The 26,121-nt window shown below is 40.5% G+C and overlaps 1 protein-coding gene across 3 annotated transcripts; it reads right to left on the bottom strand.

Annotated features, from left to right (window-relative positions):
- Positions 1–800: 800 nt before the first annotated feature.
- Positions 801–26,011, bottom strand: LOC146704867 (calcium-independent phospholipase A2-gamma). Of its 3 annotated transcripts, none has more exons than XM_085462300.1 (10): positions 25,934–26,011; positions 24,108–25,407; positions 23,339–23,488; positions 21,670–21,821; positions 21,382–21,476; positions 20,316–20,487; positions 19,945–20,002; positions 19,398–19,592; positions 4,771–4,966; positions 801–3,022 (listed from the first exon to the last, which is right to left on the bottom strand). In XM_085462300.1, the coding sequence occupies exons 2-10, from the start codon at positions 25,329–25,331 to the stop codon at positions 2,745–2,747; spliced, it is 2,520 nt and encodes an 839-aa protein (XP_085318426.1). In that variant the 5' UTR covers positions 25,332–25,407; positions 25,934–26,011; the 3' UTR covers positions 801–2,744. The 3 variants fall into 3 exon arrangements, with proteins under 3 accessions (XP_085318426.1, XP_085318425.1, XP_085318427.1); XM_085462299.1 differs by having other exon boundaries at positions 25,833–26,009; XM_085462301.1 differs by having other exon boundaries at positions 25,929–26,003.
- Between the last annotated feature and the right edge of the window lie 110 nt (positions 26,012–26,121).

The raw sequence follows: 26,121 nt of genomic DNA, 5'->3' as shown, positions 1-26,121 counted from the left end.
CAAAAATAGACAAGGAACGGGAACCTCAGACGATGCTGGTCCTTTAGGCAGGATTGGAAAGAAAAAGCCATATCAGCGACCGGCCACTGAGAGAAGTGATTAAGGCCGGCCAGCAAGTCCAGATACTGGGAAGAAAGTGTTACTTACACACACAGATCTAAGTTAGAGGCATTTGGGCCAAACAAAACACCATCTGTGAGATGCAGAACAAAGGAAAAGATGCTTTAGGGTTACTTGAGTTCATCTTTCAAGCATGGTGGAGGAAATGCAACAATTTGGCTGCAGTAATGTGTGAAATCTGTGCGGGATAAAAGGGATCTGAAACCAGGGAACAGCTTGTGGGATGCACTTACATGATCGAGGGTTTAAATGTCTCCAGATCTCCTCACCAAACTCACAGCTAGGATGGGAGTGCAGAATTGTGTTAGAACAATTCTTTAAGTTACATGTAAAGAAATAAACTACTCCTATATTAAAATATATATCCTGTTCACGTGTTTCCATGGAAAATGTGAAATTTTCTGTTTGTGACCTGAAACCTTTGAGAGATACTGTATTATGTGCCCAAGTAACAATTTTTCAAATCAGAATGAGCTAATCAAGCCAAGCACCCTGGACAGTGAGCCAAGAAAGTGGGGGGTGAATATCACTTCAGATCTCTGCAGTCGTAATTACGCAGTCGTTGAGTACTTGATAGCCTCTTCCCTCCACCTCCTCACTTCCTGGGATGAAGTAAAGAGAAGCTGCGGCTTTCCTCCGATCACAATAATCTAATCTTCATACAATTAGGAGGCAGAATGCAGCGCAGTTCAGTAGTGGGTTTTAATTACACTCTCAAACATTCTTTACACGGGACCAACAAGAGATGAGTGGAATTATATTAATCTGGGTTATATCTGTGTTGGCTGCAAGCCCTCTGGGAGTAACCGATACAATGTCGTATCAGTAATACGGTACGTGACCAGGTTAGGCGCCGAAATGGACGCCTGCAATGCATTTATGTGCAGCAAAAGTAGCAGCGTACGAAAATCATTTTACATCCCAGCCAATCAATAAGCAGCCATCTGTTTTAATCCAGCCCATCAGATAAACCCTGTGTGATTTCAACAAACGGTACATTGCAGTAGAGTCGGGACTAAAACACAGCACTTCAAGGTGGAAAGGGTGAAAGCGGCTTTTGAGAACAGTCATCAAAGGGAAAGAGGGCACACTAAAGACAGAGGAGAAAATGTGAGTAGCCTGCAGGGATTCCAGAAAACTGAACAATAAAAGCACACAATGATAAAAGCGCTTGAAACAACTGAACTAAAAATACTCTGCAGTTTAAATAACACATAAAAATTCACGCTTTGTGACAGTGAGGCTCTAGCTGGATCCTTATCACAATTTACATACACGTGACAAAAAAAACAACATAAAAAACCCTTGACCCCTAGGGCCTCTCTGTTAGGCTGTGTTGGTTTTTTTGCAGGTTAAACATACTGCAGAGACTTTGAGATGATGAAGATGGCTGTGCGGATGCAAGTTATCTATGATAAGAATGAAAAACTGTAGAAAATATTCCTTAACAGCCAGAGGACATTTTGGAGTCTTAAACAGCACTTCATCAACAAAATACCAACTGAGTGACATGTACAATTAATCCCAAAGCCCACTGAAGCTGCTGTGGTAGCCTAGCACCTTACTAACACACTGAGGTGTTTTCCCCATAGACATCTTTATTTTTTATCATCATATGTAAATTGTACTGACATACTTTATAGCTCTGTAACGCTTCATGTGGGCCCCTCGTGTATCAGTGTTACTCTTATCAAAATACAATTACACAGTTTAGCAGTAGCTGTATTTGTTGTGCAAATTTTAGTTATTAATTTTAGACTTTTTTTCTTAACAATGCAGTTTTACAAGTTATACATTTACTCAACAACACATGAAGTCCATCTATATATATATATTCTTTTTATGTGAGAATATAAATACTGGTTTGTGAGGATGTACTGGTTTTCAGTATTTTAAACAAAAGTAAATGATCAGTAAATATCCACATGGTGGGAAGATCATTGTTAATGCCACCATTACTAGCTTATCTGCGAAATAAAGTCTTTGTGTTCTATGTTTGAAAGGAACATCAAAGGAGATAAAGTTATCAGAATGTTAAGTTAGAACATCGACACCACTTTTACCAATATTTATCAAGTCCCAGCAGCTAGTTAGCTAACGTTAGCTTTAAGTCTTAAATTGAGAACAGGTAGTTTTTTTTCCCAGGCAGATTCTGGATTTTATTACCTTTTGAAGAATCCAGACAAATTTCAGTCTTTAGTTCAGTCTTTAACCTAAGCCAATTGTCGGCTGGAGATAACTGAGCATCTGCAACACAAAATCGGCATTCATTTTGGCAAAGAAGTCATTTAAATGTTAAACTACTGCCATCAGCTGCTGTAGAATCTCTACTCACGGAGCTTCTAAATCGACAAGCCATTTAAAAGATCTTCTTTAAATGCTATGCTAAGTCAAGTGTTATACATCGGATAAATCTTCATTGCCACAGATGTTAGCACATTTAAACTAAAATCACATCACAGTGTCAAGTGAGAGTGAGGAGGTGGCATTTGGCATGTTGTATACATTATCTACTTGTGCACATACATAATGTTCTTCAGAGCTACAGGGCAATAAAAATGACACTTGGACCTCGGTAAGTTTCCAGGTTCGTGTGGACCAGAAAAACGTGGCTCGAGTGGAATCTAAAACTTGGACGAGTAAAAGGGCAGACCATTATACATATCAACCCTGAGCCTGGCCCAGTCAGTCATCTTCTGGGTGGAGCTTTTCTCTCGGGTCAGGAAACGAGCTGCCTTCTTCAGCTTGTCCTCATTCCTCTCTAGGTAACGCAAGCCCTCAGCCTGCAGCGCGTTGAGCTTCTCTTGGCGGTTCTCGTCTAAGGAGAAATCTTCGCTCATGTAGGGGTTGAAGCGAAAGTAAGTGTTTGGAGGAAGGAAGGCGTCGAGCATGGCGTGAACCTCTGGAGGGGGAAGGAGAAGTAAGAGTGAGGTCATATAAGAGAGAATAAAAAAAATTAAAACACAATTCACTTCATACTGCCTTACTAGGGGCTAGCAAAGTCAAACCTTATCTATCAGCGCTGTTATAGGATTACAAGTGTCACTGAGTAAGCGCTCAGGGCTAGAGTGTGAGGTAACACCAAGTGAAAATGTCTAGCCTGTCTATCACGGCTGTTTTCATCTGCCTTGCATGAGCAGTTTAAAATCAACATCCTACAAATGCAAACAAACAGGCAGCGGGTAACAAAACAGGCCTGAAGCACCCAAAAAGGTTTCTGTCTGAGTTCCCACAGTATTAAAACCAACCGTCTCCAAGGCTCTGCAAAACTCTACAAGGAGTAACTTATCTGGAGGTGATCTGGAGAGTTTTTATAGAGCAAATCAGTGTTAGACTATTGTGTGCTGAAAAGTTATACACAGAGACAAGAACAGCTTACTCACAAGAGATAATGCATGTGGTTAAATCAGAGATGAACCTTGTTTTCATTACTTTAATAAAGCACTCGTTATTCAAAATTTTATACTGTCAATCATAAACAGTTTGGTCTTGCGCAGTGAGCTGGATGCCAACTGCTAAAAAGTGTTCTACTATTTTCCCTCTGCAGAAAGGATTAGTTGTTAGATAGTGATATCATCACCTTCCTAGTGAAAGTCCCTTTTACCTTTCACCTACCAAATATGGAAATCCAAACACAAAACAATAACACAAAGACTCCAGAATTGCTGCAAACCTTTCAGACTCGTTTCTGTGTCTTGTAAGACATCCATGTATTCACCAAACAAACTGAAACATGCAACCTGTTTGCTTAAACACAGGATACTGTGTTTAAGCAAACAGTTTGCACGTATATTGGATGTACAAGGTCTTTATAAAAGGAACAGCTGTTTCAAGAACGAGTGGCCCAAGGTCATTTTTCCAAAACACGTCTGAAGATATATAAAAAGTAATATTCTCCATTTTTGTCACTGAAACCCTATTAGATCTGCTTTATCTATCCGCAACAACAAACACAGCTAAGCTTGATACACCAAAGACAAACTAGGAGGCTTGCGAGCACTAAAGCTTTTGAAAAAGAGGAAATCTGTGATAAACACTCTTTCTAATCTGCTGTTTCTAAATAACAAAAGCCCGCAAGAGAGCTAGGAAAGGGATTAATCCCAAAATACAGGACGAACAAGTGCAGAGAAGCATCTAGGTCACACACACACACTGCACCACAGCAGCAACAGGGAGGGGAACAAGCCAAATTTAGGCACAGCAGAAGTGCCCATGTCTAGAGGTGATAAGGAGACAAAGAGGTTGCCGCTACAAAGGGCCACAGTGGGATTTATCTAGAACAAAGTCGACCTGCGGTGCAGTGTTTTCTAAAAAGATACCATCAAAAATCCTAAATCTCCCCCTTAGAAAAGAAACAGAAACAGGGAATGATCACTGCTAATGTACATTTATTTAATCTTCTTGTGTAGAGGAAATACTATAAACAGACCTGAAACAACACTGCAAACAAAGGCAGTTCAGTTCACAGTTTTTTGTACTGCAGCCATCTTTACACTATGACTTGATCCTGTCACGGCAAGTTTCAGGCTTTCATCACTCCTTGGTTGACACAGGTGTGCTTTAGAATTTAGTTGTAGATTTAGCAGCTGTCAAAGCTGTGAAACACTGGCGATCACAATAGGTCGCCATCATTTTGCGGTGCATCCTTACCTTCAGTGTCTGTCGCACTGCTGATGACGTTGGTGAGTTTTGTTTTGAGGCTTGTATATGCAGCGTTGCTTTTGCCAGTAGATTCAAAGCGACCCGTACCGAGCGAGACCACACACTCCAGAGGCGTGTCAGGCCACAAGCACTGGCACTCATGTATAGCAAGTGCTGTGGGGTTGTTAATCAGTAGACCTCCATCCTGTGAAAAAACAACAACAAAAAACCCAAAAGTGCTGTTAGGCAACCTGTTTACAGGCTAGGTTTGGTGTTTCATGCCAACACCAAAGTCAGTGAAACCAAATAATTGGGGTTTAAAACCTTTCATGGATTTTAACAGTCAATAGACAAAATTTCAGAAGAACATCTGATAAAGTGAAGAGGAAAAATAAAATCAATCAATCAATCAATCAATGTGCAGCTTTAGTGCTGCTTGTAAGTCTATTAAACAAAGAGTCCCAGCATTTCCCCTCCCCTCACAGTTTCAGTCAGACTTGCTTTGATATCGAACAACTGCCCATGAGTGCTTTCGCTTTGGATCCATATTGTACCCAAGGCAGTGGGGGAGTAACTGGAGAGGCTGCAGAATTGTTGAATAGGCATGAGGCTGAGGGGCCGCAGGGCTGGCACCAGGATCAAACACACAAGGGCCCATTCTCATTAAGGAAGCCGAGCTTGGGGGGGTTGGGAGCCGCAGGGCCCCAAATGTCTAGGGACACAGTAGAGCGAATGGTGCTTGTTTACATGGCCGTGTACACACATGTTTGATCGAGAGCACATGCTCAGTGCATACAATAATGTGTGCATTTCTGATAGCGTGTGGCATACGTACACACACACACACACACACACACACACACACACACACACACACACACACACACACACACACACACACAGCAATGGGGGAAAACACCTCGCGTGTATAAATTTGAGAGTGCGATATGGAAAACTGTTCCATTAATCCAACATAAAATTGCAAAGCTCTGGCTATTGTAGCTGGACTGGAGGAAAAGCTCCCGTTACAACTGAAAAACTTAATGTACAAGTTCTCTACGAAAACCTGGAGTGCTAAAGAGAATTGATTTGGCATTAGATAACAGTAAAACAAGTTTAAGGGTTTACTGACACACTTGCAGCTCAGCTATGATTTACTTAGACACAGAGTTCTCTGCGTCAACTGCACTGTCAGCAGCTCGCTTGCACTGATAAAAGCTGTGCTGACACAGATCAAGCAAGTCTGTGTCATCAGTTCATACTATAATGAGAAATGCAAATAAATACAATTTAAAAGACACATTTTCCATTAAAAAAGAAAGAAAGAAAGAAAGGCACACAAAACCTCCCAAAACATTTTAATGATATTTGAGTAGAAACAAAGGTTATGATTGATCTGTTCGGTTTGGACAAAGAGCCAGCTGCCTTTGTATTAATCATAAAGGCATTCATTGACCACAGATATCATGAGTTACAGGCTATAGCTGGTGTTGTAATAATGAATCAAATGGATAAATAACTTCTGGTTGTATTGTCGTAAAATAAAAAGTGTAAAAAAAAATCTTCATTGGAAGGTCAAATCACAGAGTAAGGTGGTGGATAAAGACAGCTGCAGACATGAGCAGTCATTCCTATTACACTAATTTCAAGTACTGCACACTGCCTGGAGGATGCAAAGACAGTAGTTTCTACTGTGTTCTACTGTCCCGTGGATGAGTGCATGGATTCCCAAAAAATGTTCAGGCATTTGTTCGTCCACACGGAGCTTAGCTGGGCTCAAGCAGACCCGTGCATACTCACAGATGGGGAAACTAACACTTTGCTGACCTCGCATTACATTTCATTCCTATCACAGTATTGATATAATTATGATTCTGTTATGATTATTACAGTAGTTTATATATTGCACGCCAATTTTTAATGACGGCATTGATATCAAGAAAAGAAATCAAGAAAAAAAAATTCCCTATAGTGTAACTGCAAAAAGCACAAATTGTGTATTTAATCACCATATTATGCTCTCAATTTTTCTGTGTGTTATTTCCATTATTCAACTTGTCTCTTTGCTTAATTGTTGCCGCTCTCCTCGGCAAGTTTCTTCAGTTTCACCAGACTTCAGTTCACTTTATCTTCATTGAAGCAACACCACGAGTAGGCGTGAAGTACTGACTCTGGTAAATCAATCTGGGGAAGAAATTTATTTAGACTACCTACATGATTCAATAAAACATCTTCATTTGACACTAGTGTGTTAAACCCATTGCAGGAGGAAGCTTTACACAATGCTGCTAACATTTTATTCTAACAGTTTGTATAGTTCACTTTTTCAGGCATTCTCTCATAAACAATGCAGGGGGCTAATACCACACCAATAAGCAGATCAAGAGAAAACTGACTAATTTCATGAGATATGAATGGATTTATATATCACTAAAATTATTATGTACACGCTTCATCTCCTTACTTTTCTGTGATAGTCAACTAAACTTTTTCAGGTTTTGAATACCTGCTTGGACCTAGCATACATTCTGAAGACATCACCACAGACGTATTTATCAAGGACGAATGAAATAACTGAGAAAATGTGACACATGTTCAGTCAAAGAGCCATTAGAGGTCAATAACATCTGTACAAAAGAATGGCAGGATAACCTTTGCAATAGTTCTCTATGGTTTCATGCACAGAGTAAGTAAACCAGCTGACGTATAACAGGTTAGTATTGGTTAATAGGTTAACTGGTTAAGTCGCAGCCCAAGTGAATACTGGACTAGACCATTAACGATAAAAATGGGGGAAGGGGATTTTTTTTCCCTTTATTTAAACAAATTGATTTATACGTTATTATGACCCTGATGAAAGCCACGAGCCGAAAGACGTTGGTCAGTTAATAAAGTTGTTCCTCTTTACCTTCCTGCATCCTCTCCATGCACCTTGGAAGTAGGTGAAGTTGTGCCAGAATTTGTTGTTGCTATTTATGCACAGAGTGACAGACATAAAGATAGAAAGACACTGCCAAGCATTAAACTACTGCAGTGGTTAAAATTTAACTAACATGAAAAACTACAAAGACACGTGTGTCTAATAATCTGTTATGATAATGTGTAATCAATCATTACTACGATGATCTAAAAGTTAGTTGCTGAGATAATAATTAGAGCCAGAGCCTCAGAGAGCACCATTTAACTGGCTGAGATGGAAGTCATACAAAGAAGGCTTCACTCTGTGACAGAGCATAGAAGAACTGCTGAGGTGGCCGTTTGTCCAAAGCACATCATTATGCACCAGTAGGTTGTCTGGCAGACCGAGAAATGAATCACATAAAAAAAAAAAAAAAAAGAAAAAGAGGAAAATGCCTGGATTGGATGTGCCCGTAATAGAGACTTAGGGGAACTTGCTGCACTGGGCACCAGTCAAACCCAGCTGGTAACAAAACAACTAAGCAGTTTTCTTATCACTCACCCCAGTGTGAGAGGCTCCATTTTCTGAACTCTGCGGCAATGATGGCAACAGTCCGGGTCCAGTTATGGCTTCTTTGTGCTTAATAGCTGGGGGCAAGTTTCAGAGGCGCAGTGGTCGCGCTTGCACACAGTGCCAGGGCATATAACTTTAAAAGCAGACTGTGCAATGGTTGTCTGAGCGAGGGACTTAATGCTTTAGCTTGTCTGCATCTCAGTGCACCTGCTGGACGAGCCCAGAGCGGGTAAAAAAGGTCAAGGCAATTATGAAAAATATGTTTTTGATAGAAAGACCTATTGCATCACTGAAAGACTGCTAGGCTTTCTTTCTGTATTCTCTCTCTTTTAAAAAAAAAAAAAAAGTCATTTGTATAGTCATCTTTTTTACGCAGGTGTCCAAACAGGCTGGTAGTACCCCGACTTTCCAACAGGAGCACTATTTAACATTATTACTGCAAAAACAACTTTTTAACCATTTAAAAATAAGTGAAACTGTGAAAAGAATGTTAAGAAGAAACAGACATGACTATATTAAAGACTATAATGTAGTGTGTTGCAGAAAAATCTAATGAAGTTGGCATGCTTACTAGCTACTGCCTGGTTGCATTCTAATGTAATTTTCTCAAGACATCATACATATTGTCCATCTGTCCAACACCAGAGGAGCAGACTTGCCCAGAGATCATGTTGCCTTTTTATATGCTCTACTATTTTGACCTCTTATCCTACAGTCAAGGGCAGGAAGTCGATAAATTGAATGGCAAAAGCTAGAACCAGAAGATGAGCGAGTCAGCTAGAGTTTGATTTTAGCCTTGCAAAGCTTCCTGTACTTATGCTTCCTGGAATGCTAGGCCAGGTGAGTTTGCAAGTTGAGACTGCATAACTTCTGCAGCCAATCATCACAAGGTTTGGTTGTTGGATCATTTGAATACAACAGTACTGTAAGGCAATGGCAGACACAAACAATAGTTGCTTTGACAATAATTTTACACATTTTTTTTTTTTTTAAAGTGTTGCTAAAAGAAAAAAGTAGCATTACTTGGGATTTGTTGCATGCTATTGCAGGACAGCAGCAACTCCTGATAGACTAAGATACTCTACACACTGTTTTTATCAAAGTCCAACCGATAGAGGACTTTTTATACTAATAACGAGATCTGGCAATTTAAAAATTCAATACTCCAATGTACTGGACAACAATTTTTTTTTCCACGAATTTCCCTAACAACTCTTACACGTATTATTTATTCACTCGTTCACGCTCTGCCCGAGTCTGCTCAGATTAGATGACTGTTGTGTTTGCAGCTTTCCAAACCAACAGTAAAATCGCAGAGAACCCTCTGGTGGACAAACTGTGCAACATCAACACTTATAACATGGTTGAAAGGTGAAAAGTCTTTTTTTTTTCTTTAACTTTTTCCATTTTCATTCATTGGCCAATACAAATACCAATACTTTACCTTTTTACACTGGCCAGTACTACATTTTCACACAAAGATTCTTGAGGCCAGAGCACATCTGGATGATGAATTAAGCTGAAACTATGATCCACTTGGGACAAACTGCAAATAAGGCTGCATGCAAAATGGCACCACTCAAGCTGTCTGTCAAACACGCAGCATGACGCGAGGCAAAGGTCACTTCCATTTACGAGGATTTAGAGCTGTAATGCTGCTTATACTCGAAATGACTCAATGTCACTGTAAACAGGAATGCCATGTGTCTACAGACTAATGTCCTCAGAGAGTACACCCCTGTCAGTAGCAATCATTTAACCCCCTTTGAGGTTAAATTCTCTATCAGATAAAGAGGAATGCCAACTCTGAATTCTGGCTTTCATAGAAGCTTAATGATTTCCTGTGACAGTGTTTGAGTCTTTCTTCCGGTGTTATGGGTTAGTTACTACTCTGAGGATCAAAGCTCGTTTAGCCTCGCCTTTGCCCTTCAGGGTCTAATGGCTAATTCACAAATGTGCTCATCACTTCTATGAGTCTGTATGCAAATATACCAAGTTTTCACCTAATTGGGGCTCCCACACCCAAGGGGACATTTTTTCAAAAAACCGAATGGCTTTAAAAAGATGTTGTTCTTACAGCATATTCTGGAATAAAAATTTCTCTCAGTTAAATGAATAATATTGAGATTTGCATGATTTATTTACACTGCTGCTTAAAAAAAATGTCTCCACTGTCATTAACTTTTGGGAGCTTATCTTCATTGTGTCAGTTTAAGCTGCATTATAGGGGGAAGAGCTGATTTGAATAGCAAAGAGGTGCTATCGTGAGATCACTAAAAGTCATTTCACGCCCCAATGTATGTCAGCTCCCATTAGCAGGGACAGCAAACTTCATCCTATTCATCCAGCCTGTGCGCCTCTGCATCCCTCTCCCTCTCTAACCCGTGGGTAAACCTTCAATACTCATTTGTGGAAGGGTTCATTATGAACGACCACAACACAGAAAAGGAGGGAGCGTCAGCTTAAATCTAAATGAGGTGAACCTTTTGAAATAGAGCCTGGTGTAGCATTCAAATCTCAGCTCTGGGGAGAAGCTTTAGTCATTACACTTTCTTCTTTTGCTCCTCTGACAGGGATGGACTGAGGAGCACTAAGCTCTGTAGTAATTTGTTATGACGCCCCGCCAATGAGGCTCCCTTCTCACAAATGATTAATTAGGGAAGAATTACATAAGTCATGGACATCCGATTACGTCTGTCACAATACCAGAATGTTTTCCAGAGATGGTCATTCACTTGATAAGCAGATAATTAGGCTGCCAGGAAAAAAAAACAACTATGAATCTTCCAAATCAACTCATACCATTTGCACACAAAATGAAGCCATCCCAGTCACTGCCTGTGCAATCAGAGAAATAAATCTGCTCATTGACCAAAATGAATTCCCCAAATGGTTTCCAATACACATAAAAAGCATCATTGTGATCTGCAAGGATGGAACTGAAACGGTGTGAGCACCAGTCCTAAATGGTGGCCAGGTCAAGTCAAAGGGCTTCATGCCATATTAAGTAATTCCATGGACTAGCTCTTCACTTGACCTTATAGCTTTATGGGCCCCTCAGGTCACCGTGACATTCAAATCATCTTCCCAGGCTATAAACAGAAGAAGGACTCATCTGTAAGGGTGCCAGCTTTGCCCCCAGGCAGCCAAAACAATTGAGATATACTGCAGACAGTTACCTTTTCCCACACGTTCTGTGAATATTGAAACAATGAATCATCCCTGTCGACTGCAGCCGCTGAGATTAAACTGACAATTCATGAAGCGATATAAATGCCTTCAGAAGCTCTCCTCCATATTTACTCAGCCTAAAGTCACTCTAGGCCTTATGCACATATTTGACAGATTCATATTAAAAAGCATGATTTCAAAACTCATCCCCTGGACAATTTAGACTAGATTACCCTGCTGCTTTGCTAAGAGGATGATGGAAGACACACCTCCGTGACAATATATTGCAACGCGAGGTTTAAAGCCGTGAATTCTTTCCAGGGTCTGCAGTAAAGAAGTCATCTGAATGTGATGCGCAATTGTGAAAAGGCGAGGGAGGTCAGAGACGAGGAAGATTTGCTGAAGCTTCCACACAGCAGTCAGTCAACATAATAAGTGGACCAGCATAATCCTCAAACAAGTGTGCCAGCTCAATCGAGTGTTTGTGCATGTGAGAAGAAGTGTGTTCTACAGAACAAAAGAAAGAAAGAAAAGGCGATTTGAGCAAACAGAGGTGATGTGACAATCAGAGGTGGGTGCTAACAAGTTACTCAAGTGCACATAGCTCAGAAAGTGTAACTTTCAACTAAAATGCACTTGTTAGAGGAGTTTTAAAGAAGCACAGGTTTCACTCTCACTCGAGTCATTTGTTGCAGAATTATCACTCCTACAACTCTATTATGCTTGACTATGTTACTAATTTTACTATTTATCTCCTGCCCTTCTATTAATGATGACAGAACAAAATAACAGCCAAATTATTCACAACATTGTATAATATTGCATTTAATTCCATTTAATTATAATTATAGCACTTTTGAATTTATCCAACACCACTGGCAGGTCTGATTAACAGATAACTGCAGTGCAGTAAGTGAATGAGTGAGCGCTGCTCTGAAGTCAGTGCATGTGAGAAGTGAAGGAACAAATATGCTGTTTGCAGAGTTTAATAAAATTAACAATGAAATATCACCTTATTATGTCTCATTGAGCCTCAATGAGACAGTAGAAAATAATATCGTCAATCAAAAATGTGAGATTTACTTTCTTATTTAGCTACGAAAGGTTTTCACATATGCCTGCCTATCAAATCAGAATTAAGCAGCTCTCATTGTGCCTCACACTGCTGCGCTCATTGCCATTATTTAGTGTCTGTTTTATGAGTTGCCGTACTTTAATCAAGTGAACTGTGTGGCTCGCATCAGTCTGTGTTATGCTGAAACCTATTCACACCCCTTTTTGCTATTACAATAACAAACTGATTCATTTAGTTTAAAGCTTTATTTTCATATTGTATTTTATTACAGTAGCCGAGATGCAACGTTAGATAATTTTAGCTTTTTTATCGTTGTAATTTTATTACGCTGTCTGAAACAGGTCTCTTTTGTAAACAAGACATTGATTCTCAATGGGATTACCTGCATGAATAAAGGCTATATCAAAAAATAAATAAAAACTAAAGACAATTGGCATCTTTTGAAACGATTACTTTTGCTTAAGTATGTGTTTTCATAAGGCAGCTCTACTTACAGTAGGTACATTCTTGGAGCCACTCAAGCCACCCCTGTTAAAAATGGGAGATGGGACTTATTCTCAAAGGACAAAGATCCTGAGTCAGTCTCAGAAGAGGAAGCTGTCTGCAGCATGGCTAAAATGTGAGCTCCATCCTCTAACAGTCTGCAGGCCAAGTTCCCAGGGCTTAACATGGGAAGAGCAAGCAGGGATGAGAAAGAGTTTAAAAGCTCTGATTCACACCCTGAATCTACAACATCTCCTCTCTCCTCTCTGCTTCATATGAGTTAGTGCCATATACAAATATATCATTTATGACCAATAATTCCATCTCCAGAGGCCTTTAAGAGGGGAAAAAAGAAAAGAAAAAAAAGAATTAAAATGTTAGGATCTCTTCAGTTACACCTTAGAATGCCATTTAATTATGAAAGCCCCTCTGCTTTTCACGTCATTCATAGTCACAGATACCACATTTAATGCCTTCCTGTACTAATTTATGTCTACTCCCTCGTTCATTAGTGACAAATACGTATGGGAGAGCCGATGTGACCTATTCATTTGTGGCTGAGTAAAGCCTTTCGGCTGAGCATGGTGCCACGTTGGGGCTCCAAGGGGTCGCACTGGGGGTGGTGGTCCACTAGTCCAATGTCTCCCATCAAATGCTGGCAGGGGTGGGCACAAAACAAGCTCCCATTCCTTCCCATCGCCTCAGGAGACACCATGGCAACTAGGCCAAAAAAACTAACAAAAAATGGGTCCTCCTCACCATTCCTGGCATGCCCTGGCATCCCCTGTGAAATGTCTGAAGTCTTTTACTTCTGTGTTCTTTAGAGTCGAGATAACTGAGCGAGCTTTAATGTGGAACATGCGCCTCCTCTCTCGCTTCATCTCATCTATCCTCCACCCCACCTCTTTTTCCCTTGTTCCCCCCTCACTAAAGGATGATCTCCACGGCTATGGTAGCGAGTGTGAGGCTTTGATAATGCCATGGCTCTGCTTCAAAGGTCTCGCTCCAAGTTACAATTTTCCCAGTGTTAGTAGAAAGAATCTATAGAATCTAGGTGCTTCTCCATCAGGTTTCCATTCCAGCCTGCAGACTCACAGAATCATCAACAAACACTCATCTGTCTTCGAAAGCTGCTTGAGAAGTCCAACCTTCGTTCAGCACATGCCGTTACAACTGTTGCGTTCGCTGTCACAAAAGGTTGATTGTCTGAGGGCTTGAATTAAGTGGGAAAGTCTGTGGGCGTCGGTGGAAAAGAGTGAGATGACTCTCTCTCTAGGGAATCCTGACATCATACACACAGCATGTTATGTTCACAACTGGTCTCAAGCAGGCACCAAATAAGTCATCAGACTGGGTGGCATTTTGAAGATGGTCAAACATTCACATGGAAATTAGAGTGCTTAACAGAAACCGTATATGAACAGGAGCTTGTTACGGGTCCTGCTCTTGGATTTTACTGTGTAATCATAATTAGAAACTCATTAAAATTACATCTGAACTATCATCACTCAGGTTTCCATTAGATTGAGCAAAGTAGTCTTTGCTTCAGCAAAGAAAACTGACAAATAGATGAGGATAGAATTACTAGCTCTCTATAAAAAAGTCATTTTTTTAAAAAGTATTTCTAATGTGCTGTTAAACATCTGCTGATCCTCTTCTGCTTATCCTTCTCAGGATTGGAGCCCATCACAGCTCCCATAAGGCAAAAGGCGGGGTACAGCCTAGACAGACTGCTGTTAAGCGCTTCGAGAACTTTTCCAAACATCTTGGTTTTATTTTGGATGCTTGTATTATTTTTATTTTGCACACACAAAATTTTTTGATTTGACAAAAATCCAAAATTTCAGGGTCAAATTCTTAGCCTCCCAGATGCTAATAGTTAATTCTGTACCCTTCTTGCTGGATAATAGCCTGCAGTTATGTACTAGTTTTCAACAAGTTTCACCTGAGTGACCCAGCCCATTCTTCTTTGGCGAACCTCTCAAGCTACTCCAGATTTGTTGATCTTCTGGCATGAACCTCAGGTTTTCAGTTCACCCCACAGATTTTCATTAACATTCAAGTCAGGGCTTTGTGCAGGCCAGTCAGAAATGTTCTCTTTTGTTTCTGGAGGTAGATCTTCACCAGTAGCGGCACATATTTTGTGTCATTGTGTTAAGAGACAAAGCGATGAACTGGACCGCGTTTTGCTGCTGAATGCTGGAGATTTCCCTTTCAAAATCTTCACATATCCTGCTTTCTTCTTGATTCATTCATTGAGCAGATTCCTGGTTCCAGATGCCCTGAAACATCTCCACAGCATAATAGTCCCACTACTGTGGGGATGCCGTTGTTTCGATTGTACCCCTCTCCTTTCTTTCTCCAGATATAACCAGTCTACATAATCTTTCTCCAGGTTGTTCTTGGCATACTTCAGTTTGACTTAAAGGTGTCTCTCAGATGTAGAGTTTTGTTTTTGAAGCCCATTCAGGATTCTAGTGGCTGTCATCTTCGAGACTACAACACCTGTCTCGGTCAAGTCTTTCACTAGTGTGTTGGCAGTTGTTCTGGGGTCTTTAGACACATCTATCACTGTTTTTCTTGACAGAGTCTTTGAAATCTTTCACTTCCTACCTCTGCTGGGCTTGTTCTGTACTGTGTAGCTCTCTTTTGAATTTCTTCATGATACTTCACACTCTAGTTGACATTTGGAAACACTGTGACTGTAACTTCATATATCCATCTCCTGTTTTTCAGGGGGCTAATAATATTGACCCTGGTAATTGAGTTTTTTTCTGATATTGTGTGCAAACAGATATCATTTATTTTTTCTATAGAAACTAGTATGGTGGGAAATGCAATGTTGAAAATCCCTTGCTAATAATTTTGTCCTTATCTGTGAGTCTAACTTCATATGATGCCTATATCAAAATCAACATAATCCGAATTTACCAAAAAGATACCATGAAGCCTTTGATACACTAGGATTAAATTGAATTGACTGATTTAGGCAAGTTATTTTATCCTCTTACATCTCAATAGATCTTAAAATTTGAAATGAGAAATCAAAACACGGAATTCGGGTAGGTAAATGTCAGCTTAAACAGCATGAACTCAGTGTCTCAGGAACCACAAATAAGGTGTGCTTTAAAATATACACGTTTGGTAGCCAGACATATCCTGGTGTTACATACAAATGTAAGTCATCTTCAGGATAGTAAATACAAGCAAAAACACTCCCAAAACTGCAAGAGCTGTGCAAACGCTCCGTATGCACATGAATTCTCAGTCAAGGCCTTTGAATATTCTTCAGAGATTTTTTAGGTTAAAATTAACCCTAGCTCTTCTTACCAAGAGCTCTTTCTAATTTTACTCAGTTCTTCAGCTGGAATTTTCTCTTGACAGACTTGAAATAAAAATAAAACAGCTGTAACTGATTTCATGTCAGATGTGTTAAATATATTAAACTACTGATGGCGTCTCATCTCAAAGTACGAGGCCTCCTGCTGGCCGCCAACTAAGTGATTTTGCAAAAGCAGCTCCATAATTAGATTGTCTGTATTTTCTTTCCAATGAAGCAGATGTAGCAGTCACACAGTTTTGTGTGATGAGGGAAGCTCTGGATTGGGATAATTTATGCATCAGAGGGAGACCTGCTAGACGACATGCTGGGGAAATCTCCCACTACAGGTGGGTTTTCATCATCCAGTCTCTTTCATTCTCTCTCCCTGCACTTCATTCACCTGCACACCTAACACAGCTTCCAATTAGGAGTGCCGGAGCTCGCCCGTGTGGGATATTGCCTTTGCTGTAAACACACTCTCATTCACGTGTGATGGATCTACACTAAGTTCATCAGAGTCTGTTCATCTGTGTTTTTAATGTAAATTTAAGGAGATTCCCACACTTGTATGTGGCAAATCAAACACAGGCTACGTCAACTGAATACTTAGACTGTAGTGGAACATTATTCCCCACCTTTTCCCACCTGTGTTTTTGCCTTTTTAAAATAAGCAGCATGACTACTCTAAATAAAATAAAACAAGACGTTCACCCAGTTTCTGGTGTGACTTTCCTCATAAGGTTTCTTATATCGTCTGTGCTTTCTGCCATTCCATTTGCGTAAGAGAGCAACCTCTGTTTTCCATTACAGAGGCTTAATAATTTTGCTGATTTATTGATCAGCAAAATGGCAAAATGGACTGGTGGTTTGTTATGTTGCTGATGGCTAATGCGAACCTGTTTAATGGAGATGGATTTAAGTGCGTCTCACGACAACTCTACCCCTCATTCTTCTGTCAAAATGTAGCTGACTGGAAATAAATACTAACAGAAAGGAAATAGAGTTCCTCCCTCTCACTTGCTCTGCAGAGAATTTTTCTCATTAGAATTCTCAAAATCCTTCGAAACTCTCCAGCATTGACACTGACTGTGCGGGGCATGTTAATCTAGAAGACCAAGACTAAAAGCTTTAATACTGCAGCAGCGGACTGCAGTTGAAAAAAAGAATTTGCATGAACACTAAATATCAGCGCAATTCTCAGCTGGCCAGCAAAGGTCTTTCGATATGGCACGCTGTGACAACAATGACTTCTGGCTGAGTGCATGAAGTACGTGTAACGCTCTGACTGTCAAAATGTTGCTGAACAGAAGTAATTATAGGATGTGGACTAGAAAAACTTTACTGGAAAAATCTGTTTTCCCTAAAATGACTATAAACCCTGAACTATTGGTCAAATTATACAAACTGTATTCATGTTGAACCAACAGTACAGTTTATATGCCAAATCTGAGGCTATTCGTCTACTAAAACTAAGCTAAATATGAAAGAACATTTAAAACAAAATAAAATAAATAAAAATAAAAACAAAAATACTGGCGGCCACCAGTGGCCCTCAGCCTCCAAGTAGATACTAGAGATGGCACGATACCACTTTTTTATGTCCGATACCGATACCATAAATTTGGATATCTGCCGATACCGATATGAATCCGATATAGTGTTTTTTAATCAACAAAACTGTTTTTTAAATATCTTGCTGCATTTTGTATAAGTTCATACTCAAGTTTAAAACAACAACTAAACTAAAGCTATTCTGTTATACCTGTATGCAAAAAAAAATATTTCATAGTTCAGCAATACTGATCAATCTAATAAACTTAGACCTACACCATCCTCCCTATTCTGGTATTTTAAAGAGTACTTAGCATAAATATTAAGCAACCTAACTAATAGGGTTCCAACTCCCAGCAACAACAAAAATAAATAAATAAAAAATAGGGAACCACCCCTCACGCTCCACCTCATGATGCTTAATCGACGTAATCAACCTTAATTTGATGCAGTGTGAAAAAAAATGCACAGAAATCAATTATTTTTCAAGAAATATTAAATAGATTCAACATCTTTCTTCAACAGAATTGCAGACTGCACAGATGGTACCTTCCCAAAGTAAAAAGTACTATAGCTTACTAGGGTATATATATTAGACTTAATAGTTACTATATACAATAATTGACTTCTATTCATTTTGCATCAAATTAAAACTTTGGGTGTCAGATAATTATTTATTAAAAGCTAGACATTTTAAATGAGAATAAGAAAGAAAAGTATGTCTTTGTGCCCCCTTTTCCCTGTTAATGCCCTATCGGCCCCCCTGGCTAAACTTTGCTAGATCCGCCCCTGCACAGTTACCAGCGTCAGCTACGTAGAAAAAGATCCTCGAGTAGAAAGTAATAATAAATAAATTCTAACAACAGCTTATCAAGCTTAAACGTGCTGCTGTTGTTCAGCCGCTGGTTTCCTCTTTCTGGTGCAAAGTGGGCCAAAAGCAAACTAGAGTCACGGACTCGCGACAGAAAAGCCGATCAGCTGATCGTTAAGCAGTTTCATGATTGAAGTAGCAGCAAGAAGAGGCAGTCGTTTGTTAAGCTTAACGCAGGAATGCTTTACAAACATTCAGAGATGGACTTACACACTTGCTTTACTTCTCTCGGGATAACTTTGTCAGAGATGAAATGCCGGGTTGCTAGCGAAGCTCCACATGCTATCCAGACCACCGACAGGTCCCGCATGCCACAGCCGCTCTATCACGTGATGCATACTGCTCCGACTGCTAACGTTCTGAGGTGAGTTACGGCGTGTTGCAAGTTTTGTGAGGTGCTTTCGTGATATTTAATGGATCGGATTACATTTTTTATTTTTCTCCGATATCCGATCCAGTAATTTAGGTCAGTATCGGACCGATACCGATACGTAATATCGGATCGGTCCATCTCTAGTAGATACAGCAAAGGTATAAATTATAAAATCCTATGTTGCCTCATTCTCGCATTGATATAAAACCAGCTAAATTAAAAACTGACATAAATAAAAATGTCAGTTTGGTGAAATTTGTCAGTACAGCCAGTATCAGGAGGATTTCTCCCTTCGTAACAGCTGTGAATGGGACTGACCTGGTGGAGATCATTCCCCAAAGGGAACTCCTGGAAATACCCGGGGGCTGCTGATGTGGCGCGGATGGCCTGCCAAAGCTGATGCTGGCAGCCCCCAAGGTAGTGTGAGCACATCCCAGGCAGCAGGTTGTAGTTCCTAAAAACATATGCCTTCAGAGGAGTGCCCCGATTCACAATGGTGCTCACAGCTGCCACCTGTGGGTGAGGGCATCAACATACAGGGTGACTTTCTTTTTCAGTGTCAGGTTGTAGTTGAACAAAAGCAGACAAGAAATGCAGGCATAATATCTAGGTCGACATTCTGACAGATCAATTTTATGTCATCACTGAGCTCTGAGCCTCAGAGGAGACATGCTGACATCTGAAAAGCATATACTCTTCTTTAGGCCCACTTTCTTATGGCTTTAGAGCCTATTTTTATCTGTCAAGCAGAACAGTAAAGAGAGGGAAATGGAGAAAGAAGGTTTCTGAGTAATATACAAGTAAACAAGGTGAGGCAAAAAACACGCTGGGGGAATAATGAGTCAGACCATCTCATAAAGCTCACCTTGGGGCAGTCAGGGTTTCTTGAAGTCTCCACCATGAGGTGAGAGCCCATTTTCTCTCTGTGGAGGTTCACAAAGGTGATGTTATTTTCTAGTGTAGAGGGTTTAGAGTAGCATAATGACTAAAGGTAAATGAGTTCCCTTCAAAGGAATGCTGACTGTGATTAATTATACAGTAATCTTTATTCTGTAATATAGCTTTCAGACTTTTTCAACAAGCAGCTTTTTTTGTTGTTTTTTTTTTAGGCATTTCTGTATTTTAATTGCTCCCATGGCTGTCGAAGAGCCATTGTTGTTGCACGGCACCACAATAAAGGAGAAAGACAAGGTGCTCATCTAGACACTGATCATGAACTATAACAGCAAAACTCACTTGAGGATGTTCTCCCACGCTTCACTGTCATAGAAAGCGTGGTTCCAGCCCATCTTCATGGTGCCGACAAATACATTCTGCTTGAAAATATCTGAGCCCAGCTTTCGGTACAGATCATCACACTCTTTCAGAGGGATCTGGAACATGCCTAGCATGAACCCGAGCACAGCACCTGAGTTAAAACAACCAGAAACATTCAAATGAGAGTGACTGAGATGTACTGTTAATTGAGCTGCTGTAAACAGGAGGTAGAGGAGGTTCAGACAATCCTTTGAGAAAGCATCGAGGAACAGCTTGTTCTCGTCCTCAAAGATGATGTTCATACAGTAATGAACCAGGTTTACTGGAAGGAAACTTACTGAAGGATCATCTGTTATAACCAGATGCTTTGGAGATCAGTTTACAGGATGTGAATAGGAATAACATGGTTAGAAGACTGATCAAGTATTGCCAACAGGATTAGGGAGTCACAATGGCACAATGTGGGCAAAAGTGCCAGATGTGGCCCCAATAGGTTTCTAAATGTGTGAGAACACCATTTGATTTAGGAGGCGTGTTGTCACATTTGACAACTCTCACTAAATCTGAAAAATTTAGTGAGTGTTTTAATCTCCAGCTGGTGGAGATTAAAACATATAACTGAGAGAATGCTGGACAAACAGAAACTTCTAACAGTGATTAAAGCCCAATGTGCTTTGCAAATAAACAGCAGGCTTTTAATCTATTTTTAATCAGTTTGAGGTTGGTCCACAGCTCCCCCTTGTGGTGATTTAACATCAAGGAAGCACCTAATGTACTTGACAGTAAAATACTTGTAAATTTTATGAATTCATTTTATGAATTTAAAATCAACTGTAATGAAAGCAAAATTTATTGTGCAATTGTACAATATTAGTTCTCACCCAGACTGAGAGGAAAGGGGCTGCTGGTGAAATTGAGGTCGAAATTCAGAGCAGAGCAACAAATAGGTCAGTGCTGCCTGTACTCTGCTAAGTGTTGCACTTTGTTCAGATAATCCATATACATGCCTCTGACTATACAGAAGTAGGGCAGGAGGACAGCGTACCTGTGCTGACACCACAGATATAATCAAACAGTTTGTAAGTGGGTTTCCCAGTCAGGGCTTCTAGCTTCTGTAACGTCTGAAGGGCAACAATTCCCCTGAAAGTAGAAAGCCAGACAAATACATGGATACATGCATGAGACATTAGTAACCAACTCATCATCAAGAGCACAAGATTTAAGACTAATAGAAGAAGTGTACAACCTTTGACACTATAAACTTGATATCATCAACTCATATCTTAAAGTAAAGATGAGTGTGGGGGGCAGGGGAGTGAAGCCGAGCGTGTACCTTAAACCTCCTCCATCTATGGACAAGATCCTTATTCCTCTACCTTTGACAGGTTTATGATAGCCCACCAGAGCGAGTGCTTCTCTAACGGCTGCTCTCAGACCCGGATCGTTAGCCTGTTCCAGACGGAGGAGGCAAGGGATAACTTTCTCCTGACAAATACAAACATAGCATGACAGTCAGCACCGGAAACAGAAAATGCTGTCAATCCACCATGAAGTGGTGTGGACTAGATAGTAGGAATGTAGAGGTGAACCGTCTCTCTGTTACGAGACGTAGCTGCGCTCTCAAAACCAAAACTTCAACATCATAACAGGTGAACAAATATGAAAACAAGCAAAGTTCAGGCATGCATGAATAAACAGTCTTCTTTTTGATTGTGCATTATATTCTCCTTGTTTTGATAATGCATCATGATTACTTCCTGTTAGATTTACTCTTTCCTTGTATTTCTCACCCTGCATCCCATCTAATTCTGCTGCCTGATATCAGTCAGCACATAGTTACATAAACCAGGGCACAAACTATCGACGCTTACTGAATCAGAGGTCATCCCCACGGTTTCCATGAAAAAGGCTGAAACCAGTTTCGCTCGTTCACCGGTCATTATTTATTCAGACTGAATTTAGCAAAAAATACACAGTGCAATCAATTTGCAATGAGAAATTAATGTTGACCTTCGTTGTCATGGTTAAAAATGGATGGGGGTCGATACTGGTGTGACCACTGCACATCTGTAAAACCTTGATCATAAATAAAATATGACAGCTAAAGGTACTGCAAACAGACTGAGCAATGTGACCGAAATAAATGCCGAAGATGTCTGAAGAGATTCTTTTTCCCCCCTCACAGCATGAGTGCATGAAAACTTAAATATCATTACATTTATTTCTGTAGCCACTTGCAAAGTGAGGCTCTCAACAATATGAGAAACCAAAAACTGAATTTACAGAGAAAAACAACCTTGGTTTAAAATACTCTAGATTAGTATTTGTGGTATCACTGATGTGACATAAATCTATGTAACAGTGTGCAGTCTGCATTTAGAGCTGTGTGTAACCTGCTGAGCGCAGCTCACAGACTGACATTTTGCAAGCATCGGAGAATTCTCAAATACAATCAGAAAGCATAATGTATATGATTCTCATGCTAATGCTGCAGAAGCTCAGCAACTGACCACACAGCATATGCAGACCGTACATACATAACGTGGAAATTAACATGTAAATAAAAAGAAACATGCTGCTGAAAACTGTTTTGACAACTCCGTCAGCTCTCTATAAAAAAACATCACCCACGTGTGGATGTTAATCTGCTGGAAAATGAACAAGAAAAACCATCTTTACTGTGTAACGCAATTGGCTGCGTGTACGCCGCACACACCCACACAGTGTTTCTGTGTTTTCAGCTCTTTATTTACAGTTTTGCCTTTTCAGGTTGTTGTTGCTGGCTGGTTCGCACAGTTGCTGCGACAATTGCGCGCCCGCAACTGTCTGCTTTCAGTTCCCTCATCCTCTCGGATCCTGGCGTGCCGCCCAAATAGGGGAGGCATGATCTCCAGCTGTGTTGGTCAGTCTCCCCTGGCACTGCCCCATAAACCCACTGCACCACCCCTCCCCTGCAGCTGAGCCACAGACCACACCTCGCCACATACTGCTACATTTCTCACCTTCACTGCAACGCCACGAGTCTCTGGAAACTCCAAGAGGTGGTAACTTAAGTCCTCCACCCTGTTGATATAAACCTTTACATCTGATGCCCTGTGGAGAGCCTGAACCAGTGCCCGGGTTCGATTGTCCACACTCACTCTTGCAATAATCTGTGACATAAAAGCAAAAATAAATAAATAAAAAATACAGTACATTAATTCCTCACTAGGCAGGTATGGTGGTTGCTGTGAATATTATGTATGTGCTTGATATATTATTTAATATGTTATAATAATATCTAAGACCATGTATGTTATGCACATTTAAGTCAATCCAGCATTGCCACAAACTAGATGTAATACTTGCTTAGATCTCCACAACATAAAGGCCCCCGTAAGCCTATAAAGCGCCCTCTCTCTGTGGCCCTGTAACTTTTCAAGGGGGTTATTTTTGAATGTAGCTTCCCAGAACAGCAAGTCAACATCCTTCCAATAGACATATAGAATAACAAGTGCGCTGGTCTGAGTTTTAATTGTGGACACTCTGTTGTATTACACTATACTATACTGGATCATTTTAATATGCATATAATGTTTCACTCAAACACAGACAAAAAGCGTAACCCACAAAATCTGGGACTATTGAAAAAAAGTTTATATTGAGTAGAATGAAAGCAGAAAGTCCTATAGCATGCCCGTAGGATTCTCAAGGAACAGGTTATTAAAAATATATGGCTTACTACAAAAGGAAAAATTTATGAAAGAAATACTGCTGTGCTGTAAGCCCTACCTTTTCCCTTTGGTGCAGAAGTTTCTTGGCTTTCTCCTCCGCAGCCTTCTGCTCGTTACTAACCTCAGCCTGTTTCACTGACACGTCCTCTGATTTCTTTTCCTCCAGTACAGCGCTCGTGGACTCTCCTGTTCTGAACTTAGGAACAAAAGGTGCTATGTAGTTCCCAACAAATGCCTGCACAGTTGGAGCTGAATAAGACAGGTACTGTCCTAAACCCCTCTTTGGGGGAGCAGGGTCTTTCTTATTAGACACCGGCATGAGGTCTGAGGTTTGTTGATCCTGAGAGTAAGTGGAAGAGCTTTCAAGATGCTCTTCTTTCTTGTCCTGAGTGTTTATGCTGCTGCCAAAGTATGAGTTGACGTGATTTGCTACATAGGTGTAAGTCTCACCCAGGTTCACTGAAAAGGTGCTCGGATGGAAGAGGTCTGTGGATTGTTTGGGCATTGTGCTCTTGCTCTCCAAATCATTCAGCGAAGGCTGGAGCTCCTCTTGCCTCCTGGAACGAGTAGCTTTGACGCCAGGAGCAATACGTCTCAGTTTTTTCTCCCTCGGTTCCGTTACAGTTGGGACTATAGCAGTGACAGTCTCTTGGGTAGAAGTCTGAGCATGAGTGGAGGTAATGGAACTTGTATCACATGTGGCAGAAGTGGAAAGGGATGGATTGGCAGAAGATCTCTGAACAACAGGTTTCTGAGCAGTTGATGCTAGAGAGAGAGCAGCATTAGAAGGATTGTAAGTGGATGTGACTGTATTCTCATCAGGTTTGGGCCTTGTCTCAACACTGGCTTCAGCATTTTTATCAGCCTTTAAAGCATTAGGTTTGAGTCTGGAGATCTTTGACATCAGCTCTGTATGTGTCCCACTCACAGCTTTGGAAACTGTGTGCAGCGTGTTCCTGACACGAGACATATGTCGGCTCAGGCCAGCAGACCACTTTGAAGCTGAAGTGTTCAAATACAGGGTGCTGGTGTGGAGGCCAAGCCGATGTCTAACTTGGTTACCTTTAAAGAACCCCACCTTGCGACCCTTGGCCCTCAGGTGGTGAATGTGCCTCCAGCTGAGATAGCATTCCTTATGGAAAACGGGCTGCTGTGCATGACTCTTACAGTGAAACACACCACACAAAGGCAATGATGCTGCTGGTTTGTGAGCATGGGACTGCCATATAAGCAATGCTCTACTTATTTTCACCCAGGTATTTGAAGCCCATCTGTGATTCATATTCTTTCAGTCCACAAGGGTTTAACCCATTCGAAGAAATATCAAGAGTACACCCGTGCTTTCCCCATTCATTAACCTGGTAATGAAAAAAAAAAGTTTACATCACCACTACATACACCCAATAAGGGAAACACTGTATAGAATTAATAACCACAGAGCGTAATGCTATATCAAATCTATCATTGTATCTCACACTGTTTATGGTAAATTGTTGACTTAAATTTGCAAGTCAATAAAGCCCTTTGGAATGAATCGATTTAAAAATAAAAACGAGAAAAATTATTTTTAACAATTGCATAACAGAAAAAAATACCAAAAGAGTTCTTGTTAATCTGGTGTTTGAGTATCGCTCAACTTTTAACAAGCACACTATTTCATTAACTGTCACAGGTGAGAGGACAACAGGTTCACTGTTAACTATGTCAACATCAGCAACTAGCTAACAGAGTACCGCTAAACGCTAGCTTTTATACAGGCCGCACACAAAACAACAAGGCATACCAGTCCTTTGTTTTGCTGTTTCACGAGAGACCAGATTCACTTAATCCTACTATTAAACGGTCATCCTTGATTAACCATAACACAAAAGAATAACACCTTACGGGAGTGTAATAGGTTGCTCGACCCGATGCCTAATTTCTAGAGTGATGTGACATCAACAGTCGAAAGAAAAACAATGGTCACATGATCCTCCATCTTCGCTGCGATTGGCCAGTTGTCCTTTGGTCCTCTAAATAGTTTCTGTTGATTGGTTAAGCAGATTCTCCCCACCGTTGACGGCTGCATAGGG

Source organism: Copadichromis virginalis, linkage group LG7 (genome assembly GCF_057382275.1).
Source record: "Copadichromis virginalis isolate Kocher_CV1m ecotype Utaka linkage group LG7, C_Virginalis_male_GT1.1, whole genome shotgun sequence".
Classification (NCBI taxonomy): Eukaryota; Metazoa; Chordata; class Actinopteri; order Cichliformes; family Cichlidae; genus Copadichromis; species Copadichromis virginalis.
The sequence above is the reverse complement of the archived record's forward strand: the minus strand, read 5'-3'. Positions and strand labels throughout refer to the sequence as shown.

Excerpts from the sequence above, each read along its gene's own strand:
- LOC146704867 (XM_085462300.1), bottom strand. The coding sequence starts at position 25,331 with ATGAATCACAGATGGGCTTCAAATACCTGGGTGAAAATAAGTAGAGCA. Across the intron at positions 21,477-21,669 it reads ATAGATGGAGGAGGTTTAAG|GGGAATTGTTGCCCTTCAGA; the intron begins GTACACGCTCGG and ends TTCTACTTTCAG. Across the intron at positions 20,488-21,381 it reads TATCTGTGGTGTCAGCACAG|GTGCTGTGCTCGGGTTCATG; the intron begins GTACGCTGTCCT and ends GTTTTAACTCAG.